At 37.7% G+C, this 16,855-nt stretch overlaps 1 protein-coding gene across 3 annotated transcripts in view; it reads right to left on the bottom strand.

Moving 5' to 3' along the window:
• The window catches only part of VPS8 (vacuolar protein sorting 8 homolog (S. cerevisiae)), a 245,287-nt gene that overhangs the window by 46,262 nt on the left and 182,170 nt on the right, over positions 1–16,855 (bottom strand). For all 3 annotated transcript variants that reach the window (XM_011981868.1, XM_011981866.1, XM_011981867.1), the window contains 3 exons: positions 11,713–11,793; positions 9,310–9,479; positions 6,132–6,297 (listed from right to left, as the gene is read on the bottom strand). In XM_011981868.1, coding sequence (XP_011837258.1) covers positions 6,132–6,297; positions 9,310–9,479; positions 11,713–11,793 — 417 coding nt within the window. The remainder of the gene's footprint in view (positions 1–6,131; positions 6,298–9,309; positions 9,480–11,712; positions 11,794–16,855) is intronic.

Below are 16,855 nucleotides of genomic sequence, written 5' to 3'. Positions count from 1 at the left end.
AATTTGAAACTATATATTTGATATAATGCATGCTTACCTGTTTACCAGGGTCTTTAAGGCTAACCAGGCCCTGTCTACCCACTTCTTCAACCTCATTTCTGGCCATTTTCCCTTTTAGGCACTATGTTCCAGCTGCTGATCTTTTTTCAGTTCCTTGAACAAGTCATTTGTCTCCTCAGATCCTTTGTGCTTGCTGTTCTCTCTTGCCTGAAATTTCTTGCCTGAAATGTTTTTCACATGGCTGGTACCACCTTAGCCTTCAAGTCTTGGCTTAAATATTACCTCTGCATATAAAGATTCCCTAACTATCTAAAGTATGTTTCCCTCATGTTATTTTCCCTATAATATTCTACTATTTCCCTTTATGCCAATTATGTACCTATCACAATTTGAAGCTATATATTTGATATAATGCTTGTTTATTTAATTATTTATGTCTAGTTCCCTTACTAGATGGCAAGCTATATGATAGTGGGAACTATGGTTATTTTTTTATTCACCAATGTATTGTCATACCAGGAATAGTGTTTGGTTCAATGCAGGCATACATGAAACACTGGCTGAAGTAATGAATCACTTAACATTAAATACTGGCTGAAGTAATGAATCACTTAGTACTACAGAACAATAACAAGATTATTGGAAAATGGGCAAAAGTATCCTCAAAATGCTGCATTTATATTAGGATGATCAATCATCTCTATGTACTCCTGAGACATACTAATCTTCATTTAATTTATAAGTTTAATGTTGAAGACACTCTTTTGAGAAATGACACTACTGCTGAACACTGAAATCTCATTTTTTAGTATTTGGTTTAATTATAGTAATATATATTTAATTATAGTAACAGAGTATTGATATGACCTATTTATATCAGAAAGCTAATATTCTTTTAAAACGGACAAATGAAAACAGGCATTAATATCACTGTTCCTATTTCATTAAATGGCATGTAAACTGAATCTCCAAGTATAGTGGGAATTCAAAATAATTAAGCAATGTGCAATGGTTAACAGAAAATTATGGCTAGTGAACATAAATATCATTTACTGAATACTTACTTGGAAGTTGTTCATACTTCTTCCTGGCATTATTTGTACATTTACCCCAAAAGACAAAACATTTTCCTAGAGAACAATAAACACCAAGAAATAAAACCAGTTCCAAGTAGTGGGGAAAAACTCAGTTGATTTTGAACAATACCATATAAAACTCCCTAATGAGTGTCTAAGAATGTTCTTGCTTTTGAAGTTTTAAAAGGAATAACAACTTGAATGTTCTGGTACATAACAATGTGTTAGCTTATTACCTACTCTCAAGAACTCCAAGCCCTGTTTATTGAAATCTAGCAAATCTTAGATATTTTTCTTTGAATTTATATCAAGTTGCCTGTTGACTAACAAATACTATTTTTTTAACAATTAATAGCAAGATTTCTATACAAGGATGCCCACTTACATCTATTCAGCTTAGTACTGGAAGTCCTGGCCAGAGCAATCAGACAAGAGAAAGAAAGAAAGAAAGGACACTCAACCAGTAAAGAGGAAGTCAAACCATCACTGTTCACCAATGACATGATTGTATACCTAGAAAACCCTAAAGACCCATCCAATAAGCTCCTAGATCTGATAAAGGAATTCAATAAAGATTTAGGATACAAAATTAACATACCCAAATCAGTAGCACTGCTATACACCAACAACAAACCAAGAGAATCAAGAACTCAATCCGTTTTACAATAGCTGCAAGAATAAATACATACATACATACATACATACATACATACATAAAATACTTAGGAATATACCCAACCAAGGAGTTGAAAGACCTCTACAAGGAAAACTACAAAACACTGCTGAAAGAAATCATAGATGACACAAACAAATGGAAATACCTTTGCTCATGGATGGGTAGAATCGATATTGTGAAAATGACCATACTGCCAAAAGCAATCTACAGATTCAACGTGATTCCCATAAAAATACCATCATCATTGTAAATAGAATTAGAAAAAAAAAATCCTGAAATTCACATGGAACCAAAAAAGAGCCCACACAGCCAAAGCAATACTAAGCAAAAAGAACAAATCTAGAGGCGTCACATTACCCAACTTCACGCTATACTACAAGGGTATCGTTACCAATACAACATGGTACTGGTATAAAAATAGGAATGCAGACCAATGGAACAGAGCAGAGAAACCAGGTGTAAAGCCAAATACTTACAGCTAACTGATCTTTGACAAAGCATACAAAAACATAAAGTGGGGGAAGGACACCCTATTCAACAAAAGGTGCTTGGGATAATTGGCAAGCCACATGTAAAAGAATGAAACTGGATCCTCAACTCTCACTGTATACAAAGTCAACCCAAGATGCATCAAAGACTTAAATCTAAGACCTGAATCCATAAAAACCCTTCTAGGCATTAGCTTAGGCAAAGACTTCGTGATCAAGAACCCAAAAGCAAATGCAAAAAAAAAAAGCCCAAATAAATAAATGGAATCTAATTAAACTAAAAAGCTTCTGCACAGGCGAAGAAAAATCAGCAGAGTAAACAGACAACCCGTAGAGTGGGAGAAAATATTCACAAACTATGCATCCACCAAAGGACTAACATCCAGAATCTATAAGGAACTCAAACAAATCAGCAAGAAAAAAACAACCCTGTCAAAAAGTGGGCAAAGGACACGAATAGAGAATTCTCAAAAGAAGATATACAAATGGCTGAACATGTGAAAAAATGCTCAACATCACTAAACTATCAGAGAAATGCAAATTAAAACCACAGTAAGACACCGCTTTACTCCTGCAAGAATGGCCCTAAAAAATAAAAAAATATTAGATGTTGGCATGGATGTAGTGGAAAGGGAACACGTTTATACTGCTGGTGGGAATGTAAACGAGTACAACCATTATGGAAAACAGTATGGAGGTTCCTTAAAGAACTAAAAGTAGAACTACCATTGGATGCAGCAATTCCATTACTTGGTATCTACCCAAAGGAAAAGAAGTCATTATACAAAAAAGACACTTGTACATGCATGTTTATAGCAGCACAATTTGCAACTGCAAGATGTGGAACCAACCTAAAATGCCCACCAACCAAGGAGTGGATAAAGAAATGTGGTATACATACACCATGGAATACTACTCAGTCATAGAAAGCAACAAAATAATGGCATTTGTACAACCTGGATGGAGTTGGAGACCATTATTCTAAGTGAAGTAACACAGGAACGGAAAACCAAGCATCTTATGTTCTCATTTATAAGTGGGAGCTAAACTATGAGAATGCAAAGCATAAGAAGGATGCAATGGACTTTAGGGACTCAGGGAGGGGGGAAGGACTGGAGTGAAGTGAGGGATAAAAGAATACACATTGGGCATAGTGTACACTGCTTGGCTGATGGGTGCACCAAAATCTCAGAAATCACCACTAAATAACTTTTCCAAGTAATCAAAAACCACCTGTTCCTCAAAAACTATGGAAATAAAAAATTTAAAAATAAAATTAAATAAAATGGTTTCCCTTTTCTTGATGCTTGAGAAGGAAGAAATTCAATGAAACAGATTACCTTTCTTCGCTGCAGGAGGTGTGGGGAATAAGGGAAGAGGGCCACCAATGTAGTGTAAATGGCTTTCAAAATTTTATACCAATTCATGAAAAATTTCTCAAGAAAACATGGAATAAAAGGGAATTTCCTAAACATGATATAAAGGTTACATACTAAAATTCTACAGTTAACATTATACTTACCAATGAAAAAATATAATGCCATAAGTATTGGCACACGTAAGTACTTAACTTGGTCCCTGCTTGCCTAATAAGCCTCACCTCATACCACTCTCTCTGACCCTCTTGATTCCATTCTGCTTACCTTCTAGTTCTGTGTTTATTCCATGTATTGTTTCCTCTGCCTGCAATACTCCCCTTGCTGTCTACCCTTGTACTTAAACTTGTCTAGCTTACTCCTCTTTTTTCCCTTCAAGGGAAGCTAACATGGCACTTCTTGGAAGCCTTCCATGATCCCTCATACCTATTTTATATCTACTCATTATCTTACAGCATAGTTCATCTGTAAGTACTTGCGGTATAATAAAAATACATATATTTGGCCTTTGTCTTAGGTTTCCGGCATACAGCTCCTAAAACAAGTGGAATCTCCTGAGTGATGAGAGTGTCTTTTGCAAGAGAATAAGATGACTGGTGACTGGAGACCCCTAGGTAGCTTCAGCATGGGAGCTGGGTGTCAGAAAGACCAAGCAATGGTTACAGGTTTGGAACTTTCAGCCCCATCTCCCAACCTGTGCAGAGGGGAGAGGGGCTGGAGATTGAGCTCAATCATAAACGGCCAATAATTTAAACAGGCATGACTACATAATGAAACCTCCAAAAAAACCTGTTAATGGTGGGGTTGAGGAGTTTATGGGTTAGTGTAGATACTGATGTGCTAGGAAGGTGCTAGGCCCAGAAAGGGCATGGAATCTCTACCACTCCTCATCCCCCTCCCCAACCTTGCCCTATGCATCTCTTCCATTTGGCTCTTCCTCAGTCGCACCCTTTATAATAAATTGGTAAATGTAAATAAAGTGTTTCCTGAGTTCTGTGAGTCATCCTAGTGAATTATGGAACCCGAGAGGGGGTCATGGGGACCACTGAATTTGCAGCCAAGTCAGACAAAAGTAGGTAGCCTGAGTACTTTGTGACTGGCATCTAAAGTGAGGACTGTCTTACGGAACTGAACCCTTAAACTATGGAGTCTCTAACTCTAGGTAGTATTAGAATTGAACTGAATTGGAGTCAGAAAAAACTTGAGAGTACTTAGTTAAAAATCCTTTTATAATTTCATTGACTGTAAACTCTGCAAGACAAGACCATGTTTGCCTTGTCTACCATTGTATCCCTAGGCACCAGGCAAGAGCCTATCACACTGTTCAATACAAGCTTGAGGAAGGTATAAATGGAAAGGCTACCACTGGAGAGTAGAAATTCTACATTGTTATCTGGAGAGATGTTAGTCACGAGGTTTTCTCAGGCTTTGCTTCTAATACAATGCTGACGGCCGATGAAACAAAAAGAGAGGCCAGGTGCGGTGGCTCATGCCTGTAATCCCAGAACTTTGGGAGGTCGAGGCAGGTAGATCACGAGGTCAGGAAATCGAGACCATCCTGGCTAACACAGTGAAACCCTGTCTCTACTGAAAATACAAAAAGTTAGCAAGGCGTGGTGGCATGCACCTGTAGTCCCAGCTACTCAGGAGGCTGAGGCAGAATGGCATGAACCCAGGAGGTGGAGCTTGCAATGAGCCGAGATCACACCATTGCACTCCAGCCTGGGCAACAGAGCGAGACTCCATCTCAAAAAAAAAAAAAAAAAGAAACAAAAAGAGAAAAGTAACAAGCCCAACTTTTCACTATGTGATGTGAGGGCCAACTATAGGATAGGGTAGCACAGAGGAAGGAACGGGAAGCCGAAAATATGATACTACTGCAAAGAGGAAGTATAGCTGAGTAGAGCACAATGATCAAGTCCCAGTCCCAGTAACTTCTCCACATTGAACCCCTTGTGTTGTCAAGCTCTGTTCTCCTAAAAACTATCAAGTGGTAGAGTTCAAATTCTGCTCCACTGCCTGCTTTAAAAAAAAGGCTGTAAAATACATAAAATTATCATCTAGTCCAGCAGTCAGACTCCAAAGGCAGTGAAAGAGCATATGTGCATATACCTTGTCCATCATCAGCCCTACTTAAAAGTCATAATTCTGCACTCTTATCATGTAGGTATTCATTGGCACTTGGAAGTATTCAGTCGTACTTGCTGGGCTGTTACTCTGTCAAAGGGTCTTAAAAACAGGCTCATGTGTGTACACCTCATCTGTCCAACTAGATCTTCAGCCTTTTAAAGGCAGAAAATGTCATCTGTTGCTCTCAAATTCATGTTTGTTCTGTACTGAGTAGAGAGGAGAGGCTCTTCAAACACTAAATAGGACTGAAAAGAACACTTCATGTACCCAATACCCATCAGGTAAATTTGTTGAGACCTATGGGAACCAAAGAAAATGAAAACCAGGCCCAAATGACATTGGTAAGAAAAGACCATCTCCATTTTGCCACGAAAACAAGTCTTACCTGTGATGGGGTTATCCTTCCCTTTTTAATTTCAGATGAATTTTCACTGAGTTTTCCTACTTTGTTACTTGAGCTGCATTTGTAGCATGTCCATCTTGTTTGGCCCTCAATTTCCATGGTGCATTCTTTGTTTTGAAGGCAGAATGAGTGATACAAATGGCCACAGCTGCAAAATGAAGGCAACGAATGTGTTCTTTTTATTATCACAAAATCCATAAACATAAGCTTGTAAGTGTACTGAGAAGCAATAAAAATATCTAACAAGTAGAAAGGCACTGATGGCTGTACAGGGTAAGAAACAAGAAAGGGAATGTACTTGCTGCTGTCCTCTCTTTTTAAAAATCCACATTCATATATTTGTATACTTATGTTGTGAGTACAAACAAATCACCGTTCTCTGACTACAAACTACTCAAAGGATGAGTTGAACTTCTGTTCATTTACCAAACTATGAAATCGGATGGCATTTTCAGATAGTCTGAAAAAAATGCAACGGGGGGCTGGGCATGGTGGCTCATGCCTGTAATCCCAGCACTTTGGGAGGCCGAGGCGGGCAGATCGGCTGAGGTTAGGAGTTTGAGATCAGCCTGGATAACATGATGAAACCCCATCTCTACTAAAAATACAAAAAATTAGCCGGGTGTGCTGGCAGGTACCTATAATCCCAGCTAGTTGGGAGGCTGAGGCAGAAGAATTGCTTGAACCCAGGAGGCAGATGTTGCAGTGAGCCAAGATCGTGCCACTGTACTCCAGCCTGGGTGACAAGAGCAAAACTCTGTCTCAAAAAAACAAAAAACAAAACAAAACAAAAAAAACAAAAAATTAGCCAGGTGTGGTGGCACACACCTGTAGTCCCAGCTACTCAGAAGGCTGAGGCATGAGAATCGGTTGAACCCAGGAGGCAGAGGTTACAGTGAGCTGAGATTGCGTCACTGCGCTCCAGGCTGGCAGACAGAATGAGATTCCATCTCAAAAAGAAAAAAAAAAAAAATTTAAAAAGGCAACTGGAAAAAATCGTAACTATTTAAGTAGCTTGATAACATGAATGGTCTGATCACCAAATTCAAGGCAAGGGTTGTGATTTGATTAAACATTTACAAAAATGTCACTGCTGTAGTAAATCCTTACACTATTCATATAAAGAAATTCCCTACTGATTACATTAAATAACCAAATCAGCCTCCCAGAAGCTGAGTACTGAGAATAATTCTCAGCCATCTACACTGATTTGTCTTCATTTCTCTAACCTAAAATGTTGGACATTTCAGAAATCAATCCTTTTCTTTTCTATAGTCTTTATATTCTTTTTCTTTTTTCTTCCTATCTCTGTGTGTGTATGTGTGTTTGTGTGTGTATATATATATTAACTGATCCGTCTGCTTTCCCCCTTGATCTCTCTAGTCCTTTAACACAACAGTCAGAGTAATCCTTAAGACATAGGTCAGATCAAGTCACCGCCCCAGTCCTCAAAATCATCCAATGGCTTCGCATCTCAGAGTAAAAGTCTCACTTTCATTATAAAAATGAGTTAGACTTGGGCCAGCTCCTACATGATTTGGCCTCTGCTCCTCTGAAGTCTCTTTCACTGTCCCCTTCCTTGGCTGCTCAGGTGCCGCTAGCCTCCTCACTCACTACTCCTCAAGAATGCCAAGGCTCTCCTGCCTCATGGTCTCTGCACTTGGCTCCTCTGCCTGGTGTACTCTCTTCTGAGGTTGCATGGCCACTTCCTGTAGATCCCCTCAAATGTCATTTAAACAAGAAGGCTTTCCAGGCTACTCTATAAATTAGTAGCTCCCAACATTCCTTTTTCTCTATAGCATAGCTTGTTTTTATTCATGTAACTATTAATTATTTTTCTATTAATTAATTTTTAAGTTGTCTGTTCATAAGTCACCTTAACAGTAAGCCTTTCCCTGACCAACCTATATAAAATATGTGCACCCCCCACCAAACATTCTGTATCTCCTTTAACCTTTTTTTCCCCCGTGGTAGTTATCAGTATCTGGCATATACACTTGTTGGCTTATGGTCTATCCCTGACACTACAATGTAAACTCCATGAGGGTAGATCCTTTGTTTCATTCATCCTGTATCCTATCCCCTTGAATAGCAGCTCACATATAGCAGGTGCTCAATAAATATTTCTCGCCTGAATGGGCTCTTCGTGTGAAGAGAACTACTTCCTCTTCCAACCATCAAGTCTACCAATCTTCATGCAGAGCTAACACTCAGATAGTGCTTACTCATGCCAGGCACTGTTACAAGTGCCTTATATAAATCATTTCATTCAATCCTCACAAAACCCTAGGAGGTAGGTACTATTATCCTATTTACAGATGAGGAAACTAAAATATAAAGAAGTTAAATAACTTGCCCAAGGTCTCACAGCTGGCATGTAGCAGAGTCAATATCTGAACTCAGAAAGTTTGGCTCCATGGCCATATTTTTACCTCTATCCCTACATTCTAGATGAGCTGTCTTTGCTCCTGAGACCAACACCTTCATTCTGCACTAGGGTTCTTCTCTGCAATGTAGCTTAAATATCATATGCTGACAACTTATAAATTAAAATTTTCCAGTCTCAACACATCTCCAGATTTCTGACTTGAAGAACTGTCTAGCTGGCATCCCTACTTGATGTCTAAGAGTTCATATCAAACCTAACATGTGCAAGACGAAACTCCTGATTTCCCCACTTCCTTGTATCTTCTTCATCTTAGACAATGGTACATGTTTACCCAATTGCTCAGACCAAAGACTCATTTTTCTCTCATATTCCACATCTAATACACCAGCAAATTATCCCTACCTTTAAAGGATACTCAGAATCCAAACACCTCTCAGCACCCTTGCTCCTCCCTCTCTTGTTCTGCTCAAAGGTCACGTCCTCAGATATGCCATCCCTCATTCAATAGCACTTGTCCTGAACACGTCATCCTTCTATCCATTTGTCCTGCGTTCTGTTTTTCTCCAAAGCTCTTATTCCTCTGTATTTATGTCTCGCCTGGGCACCCCAACCTCCACCCCAATGCAGAATGTAAGGTCTGTGAGAGCAGGAACTTGCCTATCATGTTCATTGCTAGAATGACTGCCTGTCTGTGTATCCATGTGTATTCTTGCCTGGTAATGCCACAGATGTACGTGTACCATACATGTAACATTTATTTCCCTTTCTTACCTAAAGACAATAATTTCATCAGCCATTTCTTGGCGTCTCTTGTACTGCTGCAAACATATAGAGCAGTAATCTTGTTTGGGATTCAGTCCTCTGGTGACCGAAGCTCTCAGGTTACACAATGACCAATGGAGATCTTGGTTTAGAAGGCTAGTTGTTGTTTCCAGCAGGGTCTATGAAACAACAAAACAAAAAACAAACAAACAAAAGGTTATAAAATGAAAGAGATAGAGGAGATGGATGGTGAATAGCACTTGTTTAGTTTTCAACTACCAACAACTAAAATTGGAACACATTATAAAGGGATAAAATTGTTTAAACAAAAAAAAATCAAAACCTCACAAATTCAAGCGGTTAACCTCAATGTGCAGAGTAATGGTGAGTGTATACATTATGAGACTCTCAAGTCTGTCATTAGTTTCTACTGAGAAATGTGAGCTCTGCCATTCTGCAGTTTAATTCAGTATTGATGGCTTTCAAATGACTAGATAAGCCCAAATCTATTTATTACATTTATATAATAACTGCTCTCTGAATGGCTCAGAGTGTTGTAATAAAGAATACAGCTAAGTCTGAATCCCAGATTTTTTATTGAAACTGCATTCATGGTAATGTTTCAAATATCTTTTCACTAGTAAAGCTAATGGCCACTACTCCATTTTCATCTTCCTTGGGCAGAGAGATAACATTTTCCTGATCAGCACTTAGAAGTCATTTGCATCTACTCAAGACCACGACATCTATCATTAAGTCACATAAAGACATTTTAACAGCTATCACATTAAGTCATTTTAAGGCTCTATGTATTTATAAAGTATTGTTTTTGAACCATATCTCATTCTTAACATTGGTATATATCATCTGGCTATGTAGTTGGGTTCTTTTCTCTCAGTCCTGAAGGGGAAGATAGAGCTAGGTACTGCCTGCCCTCCTTGCTATACAGCTTAGCTCTTTAACTTCACCTGTAACGCAAAACTTTTCGTTCTAATAGTCTCATTCTTTCCAATCAGTATCACGTTTTTCTCCTCTTTCATAGTTCCAAAATTGGTAAACATTTTCTGCCTTGCACTCAACTTTACTTCTGCTAACGTGGAATCTGTGCCTGTAGGAGTATTAAGCTTCACTGGGCTACACATAGCCAAACTGCAATTCTTACAACATTCTAAGAAAAGCTGTCACCCAGATTTTCCTTTTTCTTCTCACAGATTCTTTAAAAAAAAGCAGACGTTGTCTCCAACAGACCTAAATGGTACTTTTCCTAGGTGGCTTCAGGAGTCACTTTGCAGTACACTAAGAAAAAAGCCCGTACACCAGACTGGCACTTACTGAGACTTAAAGCTAAAGACAATTTTGAGTTAAGGGAAGACTAATGACCATTTATGGTGATATGGTTTGGCTGTGTCCCCACCCAAATCTCATCTTGAATTCCCACGTGTGGTGGGAGGTAACTGAATCACGGGGGCAGGTCTTTCCTGTATTGTTCTCATGATAGCAAGTAAGTTTCATGAGAGCAGACAGTATTATAAGGGGGAGTTTCCCTGCACAAGCTCTCTTATCTGCCGCCACGTGAGATATGCCTTTCACCTTCTGCCATGATTGTGAGGCCTCCCCAGCCACATGGAACTGTAAGTCCAACAAACCTCTTTCTTTTGTAAACTGCCCAGCCTTGGGTATGTCTTTATCAGCAGCATAAAAACGGACTAATACAATGGTTAGTGACAACTATCTGTTTCAGAATGTTTAAAATAATACTCATTTAATTTTATTTTGCAATTTTCTATATTCATGTTGACCCTTCCTTTTCATGTGGTATAGCTTTGTACTAAATTATTTTTCCAGAAAGTTTGTCATACTTTCGTTTTGAAAAAAAAGATACTTGTTTCATTGTGAATGAATTAAACTAAATTTGAATTAGACGCATTTCTACATTCTGAAATGTGTGTGTGTGTACACAAATCAAGGTCAAGAGTTTTTTTTTTTTTTTTTTTAGAGATAGGGTCTTGCTCTGTCACCTGGCGCAATCATAGCTCACTGCAGCCTCCAACTCCTGGGCTCAATTGATCGTCCTGAGTAATTACAATTATAGGCACATGCCACCATGCCCAGCTAATTATTTTTATTTTTTGTAGAGACAGAGTCTTGCTATGTTGCCTGGGCTGGACTCGAACTCCTGGCCTCAGGCAATCCTCCTGTCTCAGTCTTCCAAAGTGCTGGCATTACAGGTATGAGCTACCATGCCTGGTGAGAGAAATTAAAAACTGAAATAAATATACACACATACACCTCAGTCTACTTAATTGCCAGTAAATAGATGGTAACTTTTTTTTTAAGTATAGGTACAAAAGAAAAGAAAATAGCATTTTTCTACCTTAGGACAGACTTAGATGTAACAAGTAGCTTACTTACTTGTTCATAGTTAAAGGTATCTAACATTCCCAGAATAAGTCCCTGGATTTCTCCAAGTTTTCCTTTTCCATAAACTGGATCCTAATTAGAAAAAAATATAATTCTGTTATAATTCTGTATTTTAAAATTACTTTAAAATGTTAAGTTATCTGAAAAAGCCAAATGCTTTTAAGTGTTTTTCTACAGTCACAAAATATTTATTCTTCCACGAATGTTCCACTGGAAATGTACCATAGTCTTCCTCTGATCATCTCAAATATTTTTGAAAAACAAAATTTAAATTACCCAAGCCCCTTTCTTAACAATCCTTGCAAGTCTAATTAAACTTTACTTTTATTTTGTTTCTGCAAGAAGCTTCCTCTCCTTCATATAAAACAGCAACTCTCCCTCTTTGCACTCTTATTTATCTGTTACATTAAAACCAGTGTACTCAGGAATACCCAGAATCTGTCCAGCAACTCCTCCTGTGATCCCATTTAGCCACCTCCTGCCCCTAACCAACTAAATCGCACCAGTTTTGGAGACAAACACGTTCTGAGAAAACAGCTCTCAGTTTTTTGAAGTTTTTTTCAGTAAAGTCACTACTGATAAACAACAGATACCTAGATATCCAATGTTCCCTCCACTGCATTTCATATGAAGTATGCCAAGTAACTTGTTTATTATGTACATTTTGGAAACACTGAAGTGTACCAAAAAAAACACACACACACACACACACACAACAAAAAACAAAAAAATGAAAAACAAAAAAACAAAAAACCAAAAACCACACCGAAAACTGAAATCCAACCAGAGATAAACACTGTTGATATTCTGATGTATATTTCTCTAGTCTTGTTTCTGGGAGAGGTGAGAAAAGGAAGGGAAAGAGGGATATATTTTTTAGTGTATAAAATTGGAGTATTTTACAAAATATTTTTAACTCAATGGTGTATTGTGAGCACTTTTCCATACCATCAAATATTTCTTTTTTTTTCTCTACTCTTGTGACACATTACAAATATTTCTTAATAGGTACAGAATATAAATTATGTGAAAATATCATGTTTTATTCATTTTCTGCTTTGAACATTTCACTTTTCCCCTTTCCCAAACTCCAGCCACTATTATCAAATGCTAGTGGCTGCAAATCTCAACTGGAATCTCTGATTCTTTAGAGATTTCTAGACAGAAAACTATAGACTCAAAGGGCATTTTCATGGCTATCAATATATATTGCCAAATTGCTCTACCAAAGTTTATTTTAGGATTTTTATCCCCATCAGCATATGTATGTGCTCACTTCACTGACCTTTGGCTAGACTAATAATTTTAAAACTGTGAACACATGAGTCAAGTCTATTACTTTTCTCTAATATCAAGTTATATATGACATAAATGACTCTTTTCCATGCCAAATAGGAGAATCCAGCTACACAGTTGTGATAAAAGTAGTTGCTATTTTAAGTGAGTAGCATATGCCAAGTACAGTACTAAGCACTTTATGTTTACCACATTACTAAATTCCTTCAACAGGTTTTGTGAGTAAAGAAACTGAGGCTTAAAGAGGTTACAAAAACTTCTCTAAGTCACAAAACTATCAAGCAGATAAGATGGGATTTGAATCTAGGTACTTCAGAAATCATGCTTTTAATAACCACACTATACTGGTCTCCCAGGTATGGATACAAAAACTAATAAACTAAGTAATAAACTACTTCTTGCTTGAATATATGGGTTTCTAACACAGGTAACTAAATAATAAATTAATGATTGCTGGAAAACATGAGAAACATGTCTGGCTATTTCTTAGGGAGTCTTGGTACTGTTAAGAGTTAACTGTGAGTCCAGAAGGCAAAAAGGCCTATGGAAGCAGGAAAAACCTGTACAAGAATTGTCTCAGGATTTGCTTATTTTTCTCTTCTGGGTTCTAGTGATGGCTCTTGCAGAATAGGTCGTGCAGTTCCTAACTAAGATTGGTTTTCAGTGCTTTGAGTCTGTCTAGAGCAGCATGAGATTGTCTGCCAGAGGTTTCTTTGGCCTCTTCAACTGCTAGGGTTATGCTGAAGAAATCCAAGGCACAAAATAACTATGTGTAGTAATTATCAAATTAACAAGTTTGGGCTTGAACAAATCACTTAAGCTTAATAGAAAAAATTTCTATTTCACAGCTAGGGATCATATCACTAAGCTAAAGATATCTGTCAAATATGTGGAAATCATTTACAAAAGGCAAGATACAGATATCTCAGACTAGTCCTTCAGAGAAAAACAACTCAAAGCCATATACCCACTGGACAATTTTTTCTTTTTATTTTCTTTGCATAAAAATAGACCCTTGTTAATGCTTAATTATACATTTGGTCAAGTTCTTAATAAGTACACATTTGCCAAATATCAACAGATGGTACAATATCTTATTAGAAAACTCTATTAAAATATTTACTATAATATGTGGATCCACTATGACACTAGAGCTCTGGCATGTGTTTACAACAAAGGTGGTTTGGAGAACAAAGAGGTCTTAAAAGGTTAAATTTTGGGAAAAAGAAATCTTTATAGGTCATTTCTATATTTATGTCAGTACATTTCACTGTAATATACATAATTTAAAAGCAAAATCATGAAAACAATCTCATGTTGCGACAACATATAAATTATAGAATGCAAAAGGGAGCTCAAAGCTTCTAGCACAGCATGCACCAAACCACTAGCTCTTCAAATTATTTTCCAAAGATGTCAGCTAGATTCTTCAGCAATGAATAAATGCTGAGGTTTCTCTTAAGTTGTTTGCAAACTATGAAGGAAGAGCATACTTGGTTACCCATGTAAATGTGTTTTTCAAGACACACACTAGAAAAGATGTGATGACCACTTTTTTTTTCCTATTGCTTTCTGGTACCTACTGTATCATGTATGTGTATGTTTAAAATAAAAATCTTTATTAATTGAGCACTGCTTTAAAATATCAATGATGCCCTAAACAGGAGAGTCTATAATTTGTTTGCCTTTCCTCAGTGAGAAAGTAATAAACAGCTTCTCAGAAGCTAAAAATTACTTCTGCCATAGAGTGAAGATAGAATGTATACAACATAAACACAGTCTTTAAAATGTTATCACCTAATATTCATAAAAAAAGACGGTGTAATTTGGGTCCCAGGCATCAGTCTGAATAAACACGTGAAGATCAAGATCTGTAAGAACCTGTTATCATGTGACCACTTCTTTTGGAAAAACTAATTTTTTCAGTTGTATCTGAGCAATTGTGCATCTAAGTAACTGCTGTTCCCTACATTTTTCAGTGGGGATCTGATAAAGTGAGGTGGGCATGAGAAACGCCTTGATTAGTGTTAGATACAGAAGAAAAGCCCTAAAACTTGAAGTTAGTAGACCTGGATTAATTCTAATGGCTCCCATTTCAAAACTGAATAAACTAAGACAAGTTATTTGATCTTTCTGAGTGGCACTTTTCTCATGAGAGATATGAGGTATTGCTACATCCCCAGCTTAATTTGCACAGTTAGAGATCAAAGAAGATAATGAATACTAAAGTGATTTGTAAACTGTTGAGAACTATACAAGGACATTAGGTGAGGGAGTCAACTAATATTTAATGGGCATATACTATGTTTTAGGCACGGCACTGGGTGTTGTAGATAACATAGTGAACAAGGGAGACATGATCTCTGCTTTTATAAAACTCACAGCCTAGGGGGTAAGCTAATATGAAGGTAGGGCTCAAAAAGAGTTTATATTTACAGGTGTGACTGGGGCTGCGGTAAGGGTGAAAAGGCAAGGAAGAAAAAACTTAGCTCCTAAAATATTCTAGGAGATAGAGTAGAGAGGATTTGACGTGCATTAAACACCGGGACTGCTGAGGAAAATAATGAGGAATTCTAACACACAGTTAAGGAAGAAATTATACAAACTGTCTACAATCTATTTCAGAAAACAGAAGCAGGTGGAACATTTCTTTTCTTTTTTTTTTTTTTTTTTTTGTAGACAGAGTCTCGTTCTGTCGCCCAGGCTGGAGTGCAGTGGCACAGTCTCGGCTCACTGCAAGCTCTGCCTCCTGGGTTCATGCCATTCTCCTGCCTCAGCCTCCTGAGCAGCTGGGACTACAGGCGTCTGCCACCACGCCCGGCTTATTTTTTTTTATTTTTAGTAGAGATGGGTTTTCGTCGTGTTAGTCAGGATGGTCTGGATCTCCTGACCTCATGATCCGCACGCCTCGGCCTCCCAAAGTGCTGGGATTACAGGCGTGAGCCACCGCGCCCGGCTAAGGGAACATTTCTTAACTCATTCTCTGAGGCCAGCATCACCCTCATACCAAAACCAGCCACAGACATTACAAGAGAGGAAACTATATGAACAGATGCAAAAATTCTCAACAAAATATTAGCAAATTGAATCCAGTAATGTATAAAAAGAATTATACATAACAACCAAGTGGGATTTATCCCAGGTATGCAAGGCTGGTTCAACATTTAAAAATCAATTAATCGGCTGGGTGCAGTGGTTCATGCCTGTAATCCCAGTACTTACGGAGGCAGAGGCGAGAGGATGGCTTGAGCCCAGGGTGAGACCCGCTTGGGCAACACAGCAACACCCCGTTCTCCACAAAAAAAGAAAAAAAAAAAAGACAAGAAAAATAAATTACTGTAATCCATCACATCAACAGGCTAAATAAGAAAAATCACATGATCATATTAGTAGATGCAGAATTTGTAATTGATAAAATCTAACGCCCACTCATGACAGACAAACTGTGAGCAAACAAGAAAGGGAGGGACACTTCCTAAACTTGATAAACAACATTTATAAGAACCTTACAGCTAACATCATACTTAATGGTGAGAAACCAGATGTCTTTCTTCTAAGACAGAAAATAAGGAAAAGATATCCCCTCTCACCACTCCTATTCAACATTGTACTGGAAGTTCTAGTTACAGCAATAAGACAAGAAAAGGAAATAAAATATATACAGATTGGGAAGGAAGAAATAAAACTGTCTTTGTTTGCAGATGACATGATTGTCTAAAAAAACCTGAAACAATTAAGTGATTGTAGCAAAGTTACAGGATACAAGGTAATTATACAAAAGTCAATTGGTTTCCAATATGCCAGCAATCAACAGTTAGAATTTAAAATTAAAAAGACA

Source organism: Mandrillus leucophaeus, unplaced genomic scaffold (genome assembly GCF_000951045.1).
Source record: "Mandrillus leucophaeus isolate KB7577 unplaced genomic scaffold, Mleu.le_1.0 Scaffold231, whole genome shotgun sequence".
NCBI classification, from domain to species: domain Eukaryota; kingdom Metazoa; phylum Chordata; class Mammalia; order Primates; family Cercopithecidae; genus Mandrillus; species Mandrillus leucophaeus.
The sequence above is the reverse complement of the archived record's forward strand: the minus strand, read 5'-3'. Positions and strand labels throughout refer to the sequence as shown.